The sequence below is a fragment of the Myotis daubentonii genome, chromosome 18, assembly GCF_963259705.1.
Source record: "Myotis daubentonii chromosome 18, mMyoDau2.1, whole genome shotgun sequence".
Taxonomy (NCBI): Eukaryota; Metazoa; Chordata; class Mammalia; order Chiroptera; family Vespertilionidae; genus Myotis; species Myotis daubentonii.
In genome coordinates, this window is record NC_081857.1 from 27,893,509 (window position 1) to 27,910,079 (window position 16,571).

General features: G+C 46.1%; 1 protein-coding gene across 8 annotated transcripts in view; it reads left to right on the top strand.

Annotated features, from left to right (window-relative positions):
- ARHGEF11 (Rho guanine nucleotide exchange factor 11) overlaps window positions 1–16,571 on the top strand; it is an 84,434-nt gene that overhangs the window by 35,924 nt on the left and 31,939 nt on the right. For 6 of the 8 annotated variants that reach the window (XM_059674075.1, XM_059674080.1, XM_059674077.1 and 3 more), the window contains 9 exons: window positions 767–852; window positions 1,810–1,908; window positions 5,718–5,767; window positions 6,733–6,790; window positions 7,643–7,821; window positions 8,551–8,622; window positions 12,462–12,581; window positions 14,187–14,232; window positions 15,048–15,124. In XM_059674075.1, coding sequence (XP_059530058.1) covers window positions 767–852; window positions 1,810–1,908; window positions 5,718–5,767; window positions 6,733–6,790; window positions 7,643–7,821; window positions 8,551–8,622; window positions 12,462–12,581; window positions 14,187–14,232; window positions 15,048–15,124 — 787 coding nt within the window. The remainder of the gene's footprint in view (window positions 1–766; window positions 853–1,809; window positions 1,909–5,717; window positions 5,768–6,732; window positions 6,791–7,642; window positions 7,822–8,550; window positions 8,623–12,461; window positions 12,582–14,186; window positions 14,233–15,047; window positions 15,125–16,571) is intronic. The other 2 variants (XM_059674081.1, XM_059674082.1) reach the window with 1 other exon arrangement.

A 16,571-nucleotide genomic window follows, 5' to 3' on the forward strand; every position in this document is an offset into this window, starting at 1 on the left:
TCAGTCAGGTGGTCGGAATGGGGCTGAATGTGGGGTTAGAATACTACCACCAAATAGCTAAGATTCCTGTTCTCCTGTGGTACCCACAAGATGAATGGAATTTCCAAGGTTTGAGTCATTTCTGTACCCCCCTTTCTAGAAAAATGTACAAGTTGCCTGTTACCCAACAGGTGAGAACCAAATACCCAGTTACCCTCCTAGAGACACTGGGAGAGGGATGAGGAAATGAAACTAAAGTGGGGAAGACCATCCCTGTTGCTACCACTGCAGTCCTCTGCTGTGCTCATGCAGGCTTCTGTTTGTTTTTGACTCGCCATGTCCTTGCCCTCCAGCCTCCCCTTCCTTTACCTAAAACTAACCAGCTGTTTATTTTTTCCTGTCTTTCTCGCATTCATTTTCTCTGGTGCTCTGTTCTGTTCCATCAGCCCCGTTGCAGCCTGGTAAGACCCAACAAGTGTGTGTATTTGTGCATATCCCATTCTTGCTGTTGTCTCTTTGTCTCCTGACTCCAGAAAGGCCAGTTTCCCTTCACACCTTGCTGGGTATTAAAGAGGTCATGTTAGCCTTGCCAGCCTAGGATGCCAAATAGGTGGTATTGCCTGGTGGAGACATGGCTAATCTTCCACCAGGTGGAGTGGGTTTCAGGTAGAGGGTTGGTGTCTTAGTGCCCAAAACGTGGGGCTGCTTTTTACAGGGTTTTTTCCCAGCACAACACTGGTCCCTCCCTGCCCACCTCACTGATATGCTTTTATTATTCCTTCTCCAGGTTAAGTAGCCTGTCTTTGGGAGATTCAGCACCTGAACGCAAGTCCCCTTCCCACCACGGCCAGCCTGACTCCTCTGAGACAACAGGTAACCTCCTTCTTGGGCATTAACACATTGACACAGAGGTGTACACTCATACAGACTAATCCGTATACCCCACTACAACTACCCCATGTAAAACTTCTTACCTTTATATGCGCTCATACTGTGTACTAGGCATCATTACATGTTGTATATAAATTTAGTCCTTATATCAATTGTAGAAAGTAGATTTTATTATCTGTTTTATAGATGAGGCAGCTGAGGTTCAGAGGGGTTAAGAAATGTTCTCAAGTGCACAAGCTTGTAAGGGACAGAATCAGGACCTGAAACCAATGGGTTTTAAATCTAGAACTCATGCTTTATCCATTGCAAGAAGCAGTCGCACATACCTGCACACATGCACGAAGCCTAATACACACCCGCAAGGATGGAGATAGGTGGGAGTCACAGCCTTTCTCATTTTCTATGTTTGTGTATGGATGTACATGTGAAAAGGGGGTTTTCTCTTGCCGTTTATCCTTCCCTGGATTTGGCAAGGGGCCAGACCTGGGTCACCCTGCATAAGTTGTCCAGCTCTGCAGAGTCAACAAGCCCTGGCGTCCCACCTGCTGTATTCGCTGGATGTAATTCATAGAAAACTTGCAGTCTCACTGGGCTTCAGTCCGGGACTGCTTCTCTGTAACGTTAGTCTTCAGCCTGGAGTCGGCCCTGCCCTTTCTTTGGCCAGTCTCACCCAGACAGAGAGAGACAGACATGTACAAGAGACAGGTATCTCAGGGAAGGCGATTTCTTGTATGGAGTACAGAATTGATCACTGAGGGAGGCATGCCGTCGCCATAGCATGTGGACAGGCTGAGGCTGGGGAATCTGGTTCGTCTGGATGGAGACTTTCTGGAGGAAGGAGCATATGGGGCTGTCCTGGGATGGTCTTGGCCTGTATGCACTGATCTTCCAGTGACCGTGCCCACTAACCCCCTGCTTTCTCCTCCTCACCACTCACAGGTCTTGTTCAGCGCTGTGTCATCATCCAGAAGGACCAGCATGGCTTCGGCTTCACAGTCAGTGGGGACCGCATCGTTCTGGTGCAGTCTGTGCGGCCCGGTAAGTATTGCATCCCTCCTGCCATGGGCAGTTCTCGCAAAGCCACCCTGTTTGTGACAATGCTGCATAACTCGGAGAACTTACATGTCATTTCTCTGAGGGCCTGAGAAATACTCTGGGAAATACCGGTTCCCAGGAGCATTTGGGAAGGTCTCCACAATGGTAAGCCACAGGCAGAGTCTAGGGATGACACTGGATGCTCCCTCCCCCGTTGGGAGGTGTAAAGAATAGCATCAGTTAGCTGCCTGGTTGCCCTCCAAGGGAGCTCTTCACACTGGGTCAGAAGATGCCAAGGAGGAATCAAAGACCGGCTTTCTTCCTGCCGCCCTCACATCACCTACTCAGTGCACAGGCCATCACCCTCTGCACCTGTTACAGTGAGATAGGCACGCTGGTCCCAATGTATTTTCAAATACAGTGAACATTAATAAGTTACCAAAAGATATATGATGGCTATTGGACAGCACAGGGGAGGAAATGGTGTTTGGAAATTTGTGGTTCGAGATCGTTATTTTTCTTTTAATCAGTTCCAGAAGCCTTCTTAAAAGAAACAGGATTTTGCCCTGGCTGGTGTGGTTCAATGGTTAGAATGCCAGCCCACACACAAGCACAGAAGGTTCAATTCCTGGCTCCTGTCAGTGACATGCAGGAGGCAACCAATCGATGTATCTCTATCACATTGATGTTTCTTTCTTTTTTTCTCTCTCTTTCCTTCTCTCTAAAAATCAATGGAAAAAAATATTTTGGGGTGAGGATTAACAAAAATAAATAAATAGATAAAATAGGATTTCAGGAGTAGCTTGAAAGATGGAAGTGAAAACCACATTGTCAGGTAGGAATGTGGGAGGGGGGAGTAAAGAGTGGGAGGAGAAAAAAAACAAAACACACACAAAAAACACACCACGAACTAAAGAGTGGGAGGACATGGTAAAGCAAGTCAATCGAGTAACCAATTAGGTATGAAAGAACTTCAAATATTTAAAGCATGTTGATATGTCAGGTGAGAGAATCATTGTTGTTAGTAACCCAGGCTGAAGAAAACAGGAAATGAGCACAGGGGAGAGCAAAGCAAGTGTCCCAAAGAGGGACCTGGGGACATGGTTTAAAGAAGATAGGAGGGACGGGGTAGGGAGCAGGCTAGCATGTCACCCTAAGTACAGCGCAAACTGGAAGGCGAATACACGTTAAGTAATTTTGGAAAGACTTGGGATTGTTTATGGGAAAGACAAAAAGAGAATTTCAAATTTATGACCAAAATGAGGTAAATGGATCATACAACAACATACACAGTTATTGCTCCTTAACTTATCAGTGGGAAGTTTGTTTTTCATATCCATGGCTAGAGTTCTGAAAAGATACTTTTTTCTTTGCTTCCCTTGTTCTCTCAAGGTTCCTGGACTGGGTGAAACAGCTAGTGGGACTGCCAGTAACTTGTACTTTGCCTGTGTGGTCTCTTTGATACAGAAAGTTTGGAGATCCCTTCGTGAAATATGAATTCAGCACTCCTTCAGTTTTTCCTCCTCTTAGGCCTGAGTAGAGTCAGACCCAGAGAGGAAAGAACAAAAGGATGAGTTACAGCAAAATAGGAGTTTTGGAAAATATGTGCGTGTATGTGTATTTTGGGGAGGAGAGAGGAAGAGACTTCATTTGGATTGGCATTGAAATCACAAGAGTAACACAGCAGTTATTGTCTTTTCAGATATTAGGTTCCTTTGGTTCACTCTTTCTCAAAGTGTAGTCTTTGTTCTTCCTGTATCAGAATCACCTGGAAGCTAGAAAGGTTGAAGTCTGCAGTCCTGGGTCCAGCCTCAGAAGTAATCACTTTCTGGCAAGGGGGCCAAGGAATAGGCTTTGTCATAAATTCCCCCGGTGATTCTTGTGCTTAAGTCTGAGAACTTCTGCTCTAACTAGTGACCTGGTGCACAGATTAGTGCACATTGAAAGGAAATTAATTAGAAGGTGGCCAGTGGGGTGGGACTGGGCAAGATAGGCCGGACACGCCCTGGAGCCAACCTCCCGCAGTCCCTCCCCGGTATCTGTGGAGTGAGCGGGGTCCCTCCGGCAGGTGGGGTTCCTCAGCCTGGCCTGCGGGGATGGGCCAAAACCAGCTCTCCGAGGGGTCCCGGAGTACGAGAGGGCGCTCTGCAAAGTTGCTGTCATGCAGGGTGTGGGATGCAAACGCAAGTGAGCAGGAAACCAGATTTGGGGCCAATAGTGCCCCAGCAACAACATAACCCACAGCCGAAGGTGGAATCCTACGGTCCTGTGAGGAATTGGGCTCCCTCCTCTCTGGTTTCGGGGTGCATCACCTGAGAACCGCCGCTGTCAAGTCACTGCAGCTCAGCAGCTCCTGCCTTGAGCATCTGCCCCCTGGTGGTCAGTGCATGTCATAGCGACCGTTTGGATGGTCAGACACTTAAGCGTATTAGCCTTTTATACTAGTATATATAGATTCCTTAACTCTGAAGGTTTCTTTCTTTCTTTTTTTTTTTAGTCACTAAGTTATTAGAAGTCACTTGCGTTTCATACGTTCTGGCAAAATGGCTCTTTCTTCCACCGAGCTCAGATGCCAGACTTCTGAAGGCCAGGCCACAACAGAAGGGCCAGGGTCAGGGTCTGGGAAGAATATGTGTGCTTTATTTAAATGTTCCTGGACGCGTCCCAAGATCAAATAAGAGTTACTTCTTATTATCAGTGGGAAAATGAGTTTACTGTATTAAATATAATTGCTAATGTAATGATTCCTAACAGAAATATAGAGAAAAGGATTTAAACAAGAGCTTTTAAACAGTGGCTCATAGGCTGAGAAGTCATAAAAATACTCTGGGGGTTCATTAAAGATGATAACGGTTTTATTTTCTACATAAGAACTGTTTTAAACTATTTCCAGTGTCTTCCTTTCTTTTAAAAAAATATGATTTTATTGATTTTTAAAGAGAGGAAAGAAGAGGGAGAGAAAGATAGAAATATCAATAAGAAATATTGATTGGCTGCCTCCTGCACACCCCTTACTGGGGATCAAGCCCACAACCCAGGAATTGAGCCAGCGACCTCTTGGTGCATAGGGCTACATTCAACCAAGGCAATGGTTTCTTCCTTTCAAATGGACCAGATTAAGATTGTGACTGAATGCCTAGAGCTCAGAATGTGCTATAAAATTATTTGACTGAAGACTGCAGTGGTTTTGACCACTATGTAGTTTTAAATGACCTAGAGTTTATATCCAGGAAGCACAAGAAACACTAACACTGAAACAAGTGAATGAGAAGCATAAAAATCAGGTGTTTTTGTAAATCAGTCCCCAAATGATCGTTAAATCTGTAAGTTGCATTCATCTGATCAAAAAAAAACTCTCACAAAGCACATCTAGATGTTTCTAAGAGTCTTAACAGGAGAAGTTTCAGTGTTGACTACATGCTCAGTTTGTTGAGCATCATCCTGTGCACTAAAGGGTTACCGGGTTTTTTATTCCGGTCAGGGCACATACCTGGGTTGTGGGTTTGTTCCTCCAGTTGGGGCACGTATGGTAGGCAACCAATCAGTGTTTCTCTCTCTCCCTTCCTCTTTCTAAACATGTCCTCAGGTGAGAATTAGAGAGGGGGGGGGGGGGGAGAGATGACCTGGTATAGTCCACTCTAGTTTAAAAGTGGTTTTGTCACTGGAGCAAAGTAGGATGTACACATTTGAGGTACTTAACACAGAAAGGCGAGAAGAAATGTTGGAGGGAAGTGATCTAAGAGGGACCTTGGTGTGCACTCAGTGACCTCTGCAGGGCGTTGGGCTCTGCTGACCAGGCCTTCTTCTTACAGGGGGCGCAGCCATGAAAGCCGGTGTGAAAGAGGGTGACCGCATCATCAAAGTGAGTGACCTTCCCTTTGCGCATTTCCATTTCAGTACCAGCTATTAGTTAGCCGCGGAGTTAGGGAGCGGTACCATGCGTGTGAGCACAGTCGTATACGGTGACAGTGGCTGAGGACTAATATTCTAGCCCTTCTTGACTCTAAAGTAGCCATGCTTCCAGAATAGGTTTTATTACTCCCGTTTCACCAATGACCAAAGCAAGATTAAGAGGGAGATGTTGAGACCAGTGAAGGGCTCAGTGCCTTCAGATTCTTGGATTGCTATTCATTGTCCTCCATACAATTCGGACTTTGGGTCCTTGCCAGTTCTTTTTTTTTTTTTTTTTAAATTTTGCCTTGTTGTCTATAACAGGCATTCTTTTTTTTTTTCTTTTTTTTTTAATATTTTTCATTGATTTTCTACAGAGAGGAAGGGAGAGAGATAGAGAGTCAGAAACATCGATCAGCTGCCTCCTGCACATCTCCCACCGGGGACATGCCCGCAACCCAGGCACATGCCCCTGACCGGAATCGAACCCGGGACCCTTCAGTCCGCAGGCCGACGCTCTATCCACTGAGCCAAACCGGTCTCGGCCTTGCCAGTTCTAAACTACTGTCATCTTCCCTGTGCATTCAGCTCTTTCTTCTGGAATAGAGTCCTAGAGCCGTTAAGTCCGTTGACATGTGTACGAGGCTAATGGTTGAAAAAATAATATATACCAAAAATTTTAAAATGAATGAACGAGCAAACAAATGAATGAAGCTGCAGGTCTTATCCTTGCAAACTTACAGACTAGCTGGGAAGACAAAACACATGGCAGATGTGAACAGGAATACATTCATAATGTGAATTTGAGTAAATAAGGGACCAGAGGTGGTTAAAGAACACTGGAAAATAGCTTCCCAAAGGAGTGGCATTTTGAACTTGTACAAGGATCCCCTAGTTTCCACCACCATTACTCAATAACATTTGTTCCCCCAACAGGTGAACGGCACCATGGTGGCCAATAGCTCACACCTGGAGGTGGTGAAGCTTATCAAATGTGAGTTGGGGAGAACTGACCACTAAAGAATTGAGGGGAGCAGCTGAGTTAGGAGGGAACAGGGAAAGGGAAGGCCCCGTTGACCCCGGAGGCTTCCCTTGTAGATGTGGGCAGCAGCTGAAGCCACATCTTTAATCCTGATGTGGAATGGCCCACGTAGACAGCCACAACTTTCTATTATCATTTCAGGTGGAGACACTGCTAGTCTCTCATCAACATCTTCATCTTAATTATTACACCCATCTTTGCACTCACATTTAGACCATGTTTTACTCAGACCAGGTCTCACTCAAATACCATTGGCTCCCATTCACAGACATTCTTCCTCATTTATTTCTTATTTTGGCGAGGAAAGCAAAAATATTGTATTTGCAGCTAGGAAGATGCAACAATCGAGTCTTCCCAGGTAATCAAACAGAAGCAACAAATTATGAGGATACAGTTAAAGGGTGTGGGAAGTTTGGGGAGGGTAGAAGGCTAGAATTTGAGTGCCTTCCATGTGCCAAGCAGGCAATATACTAGGGGCGTTATATTGGCCACGTTAGTGAGACAAAGGAAGAAATGAGACTGATCGGGCAGACCCTCAGGAGAATTCCCAGGTACATATGGGTGGAATTTCGGTTGAGGTCTCTGCATGAAGAAAGGGAAAGAAAAGGTACCTGTGTTGATGCAGGGAAGATAAGCAGGAATTAGAGAAGGGGGGGCATGGTAAGTGAGGAGAGCTTTTCCTACAGAATTACAAGCTTAAAGAGAGGAGAAGGGGAAAGAACCCTTTCCTTTTACTAGTAGGTTGAATGTCTGCTGTCCAGAACAGGACCATGCGAGCAAGCCTTCTTTTATCTGTCCCTCCAGCTGGCGCCTATGTTGCACTGACCCTCCTGGGCTCTTCACCCTCAACTGTTGGTGTCTCTGGGCTCCAGCAGGACCCAGACCCAGCAGGAGCTCCCCAGGTCGCCCCTGTGATCCCACCACCACCTCCTCCTCCACCTCTGCCGCCTCCACAGCGCATCACAGGACCCAAACCTCTGCAGGTATGACCCTCCTGCTCCTCTCCTCACGCTGTTGTCCCTCTAAGTAACTCCCATCGGGGGAAAGCAGGTTAGATTGAACGATACGCTGGTAAACAGACAAGCCAAAGAGCTGTTCTTCCATGTAAATGCGCATGTAGTTGTATCAGACAGCAACATACAATGCGTTTCCAAAGTATGCGGAAGACTCTGAGGAGGCCCTTTGAGAGTGCTCCGCCCACCTGCAGCACAGACAGAGGCGTCTGTTCAGCACTGCCTGTCATTGTCAGGAGGGTGTGGAGCAGGAGTAAGAGAAAGGCTTCCTGTCGAAAAAGCCTGCTTGGAGGAATGAAATATGGAGCCCAGTCTGTAGGGGGAGAGAGTCAGGAAAGGAAACATTCAAATAGGGACAGAACCGGAAGACCAGGGGAAGCTGTGTGAGGTGTTAAAAGAGATCAAGATGCAGATAGAACGGGGAATGGGATTTCCCAGTTGGAAAGAAGGCTGAGCCAGCGAGTCCTGGGAGACTTTAGAGAGCAATTTGATACCAGAGGTGATTATAGCAAGGTTTCTAGGAAGTTCAGATAAAATCAAAATAAGATGACATATTTACTGAATTCTAGCAAGGTTCCAAGTGTTAGACATTTATCACACAGGCTCAACTCTCATAGCTTTCCTTGCCCACGAATCAGCTGGTAGAAGAGAATCGAACTGATACCCAATTCTCACTACTGTCATGTTTTTCATTCTTAGGATCTCGAATTTCAGAAACATGCCACCCAGATCCTTAGGAATATGCTGAGGCAGGAGGAAAAAGAATTACAGGTAAGGTCACTGCTGAGGGTCGACTGGCCATTGCCTTAATGAAATAAGAATTTGTTAAAGCAGAATGTGACCGATAGAGTGAATAGGGTAATAGCTTATAGATAATACATAGAATAGTGAGTACGTAGACAGAACACAAACAGTGATGAGACAAGTAGACTAGATTAAAATGAGGGAACATTAGAATTGAGGAACATCGGAGTCAGCTGGAATTGATCTTGATGATTTCCAGGGACGGGAAGGATCAGGGAGAAGGAAGGTGGGGTGGACAGGTGAATGCCCAGCCAGGCTGATGGAGAAGGGCGCACTGTTGATGAATGGGATGCAGAGAGTCCTTAAGGCCTGGAAATGATGTGCATAGAGAGTAATAAGATTACTTTAGCTGGAGTGGAGTCACCAGATTCCTCTAGTAGCTGTGGCTTGCAGCAAGCCCCTCACTCATTTCAGTTCAGCAAATATCTGGAAGTGCCCACTGTCTGTAAAGCATTGTTTTAGTTCCTATGGTAGACAGAGATGAAAAGATCAGACAAGTCTTGCCTTAACATGGAAGAACCCTGAAAACACTATACTAAGTGAAAGAAGCAACTCTGGGAATATGCTCAAAACCACTGAATTGTACATTTTTAAATGCTGACGTTTATGTTAGTGAAATTTTTAAACGCCGTGGAAGCCCAAAAGAAGGAATAATTAATTATGCAATGATCAGAGAAATCTTCATGAGGTGATGCTTGAGTTGGGATCAATTTGTTTCCCTCCGGAAAGTGCTTTGGGCCTTGATGGGCTTGGACTTTATTCTGGTGACAGTAGGAATTGATCAAAGGATTTTGGGGTAGGGGAGTGAACATATCTTCAAATCGGTGTTCTTAGTGTGTTAAGTGGATTGATACATTAGGAAATCATCTAGGAGGCTATTGAAATAGGTAAAAAATGATGACAGCTTTAACACGAACAGCAGAAATAAGAACAGAAAGTTGGGGCTGGCAATGGGAGACATATCAGAAGTCATATCAGTAGAACTTATCAGTTGGAAGGAGGGGTAAAGGAGAAGAGAGAATAAAAGCCTGGGATTTGGGTGCCTGGGTAGATGGTTTTCCATTGAGAGAGTGAGACAGGGAGATAAGCAGGGTTTAGGGGAAAGAAATGAAGGTCAGCTCTGGGTGTACTGAGTTTAAGGTGCCCCTGGAGCACAGATAAAAAGACTATCACAGAACATACAGAGGTAACAGGGCTGGACCTGGGTTGAAATAGACATTTGGAGATCCTCAGCACGAAGGTGGTAGCTGAAATTGGAAATTAGATGATATCACCCAGGGCCCCAATGCAGAGAGAGAGAAGAAAGCTGAGGATGGAATTTTGGAACTTATGTGCTCTGTAGCACAGTGCACCAACCTCTAACATCACACCAGTGGTGTTATATTTCTTTCTTTCTTGTTAATCCTCACCCGAGGATATTCTTTTCCCCTTTGCTTTTCAAAGAGAATGGAAGGGAGGGAGAAGGGGGGGGGGGGGAGAGGGAGAGAGATATGCATTGATGTGAGAGAGACACATCAATTGGTTGCTCCCCCCACATGCCCGACCAGCGCCAAGGATCAAAACTGCAACCCAGGTATGTGCCCTTGATCAGGAATTGAACCCAAGATCCTTTGGTGCGTGGGCAGGTGCTCTAACCACTTAGCAACACTGGCTAGGGCCTTGGACTAAGTTCTTAAAGACAAGGACCTTGCCTCTATTTCTACATTTGAATATATCTCTTGCACAGCTGGCACAGAACCTGGCATATATCGCGTCTCTGTAAATGTTTGTGGGACTGAAGGCTCACCTGGATTTCAGAGATGAGGCAGGGATAAAGATACAGTTGGGGGAGGAGTGTGAGGAGACCCAAGATAGTGTAGAGTTAGGAAGTCAAAAGAGGGCAGCATTTTGAGAAGGACCTAGAAGAGACCATTGGGTTTGGCAATTAGGTCATTCTGTTCTATAGCTGTTTGAGATAATAGCGAGGAACTAGGTTGAGGAGTGACTGGAAGGCAAAGCAGTCTGGGGTAAGTTAAACTCCTGTTTTGAAATATGTGGCTGTGAAAGGAGGGAGGAAAACCTGAGGCAGTGGCTTGAAGATTCATCAGAGTTGAGCCCTGGCCCGTGTAGCTCAGTTAGTTGAGCGTTGTTCCATGCACCGAAAGATCATTGATTTGATTACTGGTTAGAGCACATACCCAGGTTGCAGTTCGATCCCCAGTTGGAGTGTGTACAGAAAGCAACCGATAAATATTTCTCTCTCACATCGATGCTTCTCTTTCTCTCTCCTCCCCTTTCCCTTCCTTTCTCTCTAAAAGTCAATAAAAATATATTAAAAATAATAATAATTTGAGTTGATGGAAAGGGTTTTGTTGTAGTGGTTTAAGACTGGAAACTTGAGAAGGAGCCATTGGAAAGAGAAAACTTTGCAGATATGTGACTAGTGCCTAAGAAGAGCCTGAGGCAGTTGGAGGCATTACTTTGTAAAAGATTAGACATAGTTTCTCTTCTGGGGGAAGGAGGAATGGCTGCAAATGTTTTGAAGTGAAATAGTGGAAAAAGTTCTTACCAGATGATACTGTCTGCTGAGACTAGGAGAAGGGTCGGAGGCTTGCTAGGCCTGGAGAAGATGGAAAAAACAAGTGTGAGGAATTTGTAAAAACGGTTGGCAGATAACAGCGAGGCCCAGATGAGCTTAGAGAATATGTGCATCCAGTCTTTATTTAATTATTTAAACAGCTTTACTGAGGATTTTATTTTATAATGAAACTAGAGGCCCGGTGCACAAAATTCGTGCATGGGAGAGGTCCCTAGGCCTGGCCGGCGATCAGGGCCTATCAGGGTATCTCACCCAGTCCTGATTGTGGCCGGGCCAGCCAGGGCCTGGGGGCCTGCCAGTTGCTGGCCAGGGCCTGATGTAGGGAGGGACCGCAGGAGGTTGGCTGCCCGAGGGAGGTTGCTGTGGAAGCACACTAACCACCGGAGGGCAGCTCCTGCGTTGAGAGTCTGCCCCCTGGTGGTCCATGAACATCATAGTGACTGGTCAGCCAGTCATGCAGTCGTAATGGTCACTTAGGCATATATATATGTAATAATAGCCAGCCATATTCAGTAATGTCATTAAGCACCAGAACGTCTGCTAAGCACTTCACATGCATAATCTTATTCAGACCTTATAGCTCAGCTCTCCCAAGAGGCAGGTACTGTCACTTGCAGGTACTTTTATCGATGAGGACAGATGAAAGCTTGCCCAGGCCTACACAGCTAGTAAGTGGGGGTACCAGAATTCAAAGCCAGGACTCCCTGACTGCACAGCCCCAGCTGTACGCGTGTGTGCTGCACTCCCTGTGTGCTGTGAGGAGTGCTAGATCAGTGTCAGATTGCTTCCCAGCTGCAGATGGTGGCTCCTTCGTCCATGCTTCTTTCTCTCATCGCAGGTGCTTTTCACTGTGTTTCCTCTTTGGCACCTTTTGTGTGCTGATCTGGACAGTGACTTATATCTCACACGAGTAGTACAGTAGTCCAAGAACACCTCATTTAGGGTGTGGGACTTAAGCCAACCTTTGAAGAATGGGTCAGATTAGGATGGGCCTTTGTGTTGTGTGTTCTTTCTCCAGTTGCCTTGTGTTCTGTTTCTCACCATTTATACTTTTTCTGCTCCTAATTGATCGTGAAATAGCATGTGTCTACTAGAACACAAAGATCTCTCTCTTTGTTTGGGAATAACTGCCTGTTCCTCTCACTGATGAGTTGTCCATTCTCTACTAACCACCCCATCTGCCTTTTCCCCTCCTCCCTGCCCTCCTCACCCCCCGCCCCCCCACCAGCATATCTGTGAGATGTATAGCCGGAGCCCCACCAGCCTGCTGGAGGAGCAGATCGAAGCTGCCCGGCGGCGAGTCACTCAGTTGCAGCTGAAGATCCAGCAGGAGACGGGTGGCTTAGTGGTGAGTGATAGTAGGCAGAGCTCTAGGAGGGCACCCTGCAGGCGGCCTGGGTGGAATGAGGGAGAAAGCTAGGCAGACGCTTCCTGAGTCATGCCAGGACCCAAGGCTGAGCTAGGAAGTGTTTAGTATACAACCAGGAAACAAAGGTCCGCCTTTTTTTATTTAGAGCCAAAGAGGCTGAGCACTGTCCTGATGCTGGAGACAGAAAAGAAAAAGCCTTCCAAGAGCTTATGGTTGCAATGGAAAGAAATGGCTTTAGTCTCCTAATTATCCATCTCCTTGTGGGTAATTTCCTCATCGTGACATATATATTCCTACACCGCCTTCACTCAGCATTCATCGGGTAACTTTTCCAACACTCATTTCTCAGGTCTCCTCAGAGAAATACAAGTACTTTTAAAAGTCAGCCTAAGAAAGGATTACCAGTCAGTTGAGAGGTTTTTATAGCAGCAGCTAACCCTACTTTGTGGAAAATCCCAGAGAGGAGACTCCAGGTCCTTATCTGTTCTAATAGGGAGTTTGCTATTAGTGGTGTCTTATCTCTTACAGGCCTTAATTATTTGGATACATAGGAAGTAACTTTCCAGAAACTTGAGGATCGCCAAGAGTAATATTTGCCAAGGCCAATAGAAATTATTTGAGGATTATCCACTTTCTCCTTTAGAACATCAGATCAAACAAGTCTGGGAAACAGGCTAATCAAATTTAAGCTGTTTTATTTTCTGAAGGACTTCTCAGTGTCACATGGTTGATAGGGCTCAGGTTCTGGATTTAATACCATCTGGATTCACACCCCAGTTTCAGTGCTCACCAGTTTTGAGACTCTTGGACAAGTTATTTAATCCCCGGGAGCCTTGGTGGAGATCAGACAGGATCTGCCTGACGGGGTTGTTGTCGGAGTTAAAGCGTGTCCTCAGCACAGGGCCTGTGCATGTTGCTGCTGCCACTGCCTGTGTACTCGTGTGCCCTGTGAGGTGCGAGGCTGAAATGCTCCCCGTGGAATCTGAATGCAGCCCTGGCTTTATAGCTCACTGCTGGGTAGCTTGGGCAAGTTACCTGAGATCGCTGGGCTTCTGTTTCCTCATTTATAACATGAGGTCAACGTCAGAATTGTTGAAAGACTACGTGAGAGAGAGAAAAGAGGGCTTTATAAACAGGGAAGCGCTATGAATATAATTCTCTCTACACCGGCTGGTCAGCCAGCCTGAGACCTGCACCTCAAAGATCTTTAGAGAGGGGCCTTTCACATGTGCCTCAGTCATCTGCTTGAGTGTTTCGTACCACTTGATGGAAGTTCTTTCTGTGTGTAGCCCAACTAAGGCAGTAGATGTCTTGAGGTCATGGTTACTTGAGATCAAGCAAATTTTTAAAATGTTTCTGATGGTAAAGTTCTCTTTCTGCCATTAGGGGTCACCATCCTCCTGAAACTACAAAGAAAGCAATAGCTCTTGTAGCTGGGCATTTTTAAGGCAATAAAGCAAAAGAGGCCACTAATTGTAAGCAGATTGTATCTGCTGAGACTACGGGAAGGGTTGATTGGAGGAAGGAAATAGTAGGGAGGGAGGTTAATAGAATTTGCCCACCCTCTGGATCTTTCTTTTTTAGGACATACTTCCACTATACGGTGACATCAGCCAGAGATCATCAGAGGGTAAGTCCCCCCCACCACTCTTTTTTCTCTGGCATGTCGCTAGTCCAGGTTTCTTATCCGTTGTCCCCTCTCCATGAGGCAGATTCAGGGAATTAAAACATATAGTATCTGCCTCTGGGAAATAGCATCGTGAGAAAAAGCAGTACCAGAGCACAGGGAAATTGGATATAATTCATTCAGTAGAAATGAACGCATAGCCAGTAGCACTGGGTAGATAAGTGCCAGGAAGAGAACTGGAATAATGATGGCCCAGATGCCACCTTGCCTACCAGCACCTGGCACTTCGGAGCTTAAGAAATACTGTTGCACCCAGGACGGTGTGACTCGGTGGTTAGAGCATCAGCCCGTGCACCAAAGGTTCACAGGTTCGATTCCCAGCCAAGGGCACATACCTGGGTTGCAGGTTTGATCCCATGTGTGGGATCAGTGTTTCTCTCACATCAATGTTTCTCTCTGCCTCCCTTCTACTCTCCCTCCCTCCCTTCCACTCTCTTTAAAAATCAATGTAAAAAATATCCTCCGGTGAGGACTGACAAGGAGGAAATGAACAGGAACCAGAGAGAGTTGCGATTGAGGTGACTGTGAGATAGAGCTTTGGAGTGTTACTGCAGGAGGTGACATGGCTGGGCACAGGTGTAGAGGTAGGTGAAAGCTAGTTGTAAAGCGTCTGACTGGAGGGATCATGAGATAGGAGAGACAAAGGGAAACGGAGAGAAAGGGAGATGGCAGGTTCACTCGTCTGCCCTGTGCACAGGCTCCCGGTTAAGGTTCTTCCTTTCCCCAAACCACAGCTCCCGCTTATGTTTCCTTGTCAGGCCGACTCTCTCTGGATTCACAGGACGGGGACAGTGGCTTGGACTCTGGGACAGAACGCTTCCCTTCCCTCAGTGAGGTGAGTGCCAGCGGGGTGAGCCGTTGGAAACTGTAGGTTCAGTGTTCCTTCTCCGGTTGCCAAGGCCTCTGTCCTGTCTGTGGGCCTCTTCGGTAGCTCCCGTTCTAAGGACTTCAGTCACTCTGCTCTGGGCTCCAAAAAAGGGATTTCAAATGCATCCCACATGAAAGATCATCAAATCTGGCTTCTACTTCATCATAGCTCTGTGCTATGAAGGGTACAGTGGAGCCTAGTCGATTTGGCTCAGTGCATAGAGCGCGAGCCTGCAGACAGAAGGGTCCTGGGTTCAATTCCAGTCAAGGGCATGTACCTCGGTTGCAGGCTTGATCCCTGTGCAGGAGGCAACCAATGAATGTGTCACATCGATGTTTCTCTCTGTCTCTCCCCCTTCACTCTCTCTATCAGTGGAAATCCCTAGCTGGTTTGGCTCAGTGAATAGAGTGTCGACCTATGGACTGAAGGGTCCCGGGTTCAATTCCAGTCAAGGGCACATGCCAGGGGTGTGGGCTTGATCCCCTGTAGGGGTCTTGCAAGAGGCAGCCAATCAATGATTCTCTCTCATCATGGATGTTTCCATCTCTCTCTCCCTCTCCCTTCCTCTCTGAAATCAATAAAAATATATTTTAAAAAATAAATATCAATGGAAAAATATCCTCAGGTGAGGATTAACAAAACAAAACAAAAAGGTAGGGTGGAGAGAGAGGCATTTCATTATCTGTAGCAAGCAAGCCTTTGAGTGTAAGAGAACAGAGACAGAAATCTAAAACTGGTGACTTGGCCCAAAACACATTTCTGCCTGGCTGCAAGTACCAGTAACTTGTCCTCGATTAATGCAGGGACCCCTGCCAGCAGAAGCAGTGTTGTCTCTCTCTGTGTCTCAGAGCGTTCTGTTCTTCTTTCCTGGAGTGGTCAGAGGAGTTCACCCTTTGGCCTCCAAGGTTCCTCTTCCAGGTGTCCTCAGTTTGCATATGTAAACCGCAAATATAAACTTGCATATAAAAATACAAGTGAATGAAAGATGTAATAATGATGTTCGCAAAGTATATACTTAACCAGGTTAATTATGTGAACCGGTCATTTAAAACATGTTTAAAACCTCATTTTAAATAAGAGTTGGAATTTTCTTTCCTTGCTGCTCCTGTCCATTTTGGGGGAAGATGATGCAAGTATGTGAAAGGACCAGCATATAGGAAAGACATGAAGAGGGGCCAGAGGGTCCTAAATGATCTACATTATCTTGAGGGTTCGACATCTGGGAGGCATCATAGCTTAGTGCCGAGGGCTTGATTAATGCAGTGACCCCTTCTGTGGGATGAGACTGTCCAGGTGGAAGCCAGGGAATACCACATGAGTAGCTATCTGACCTTCAGCAAGTCTTATATCTGCTCCAAGTGTGAAAAGTGTCCTTGTGTGAAAAGTAGGAGGAATAATAGTGTCTCCCTCAGAG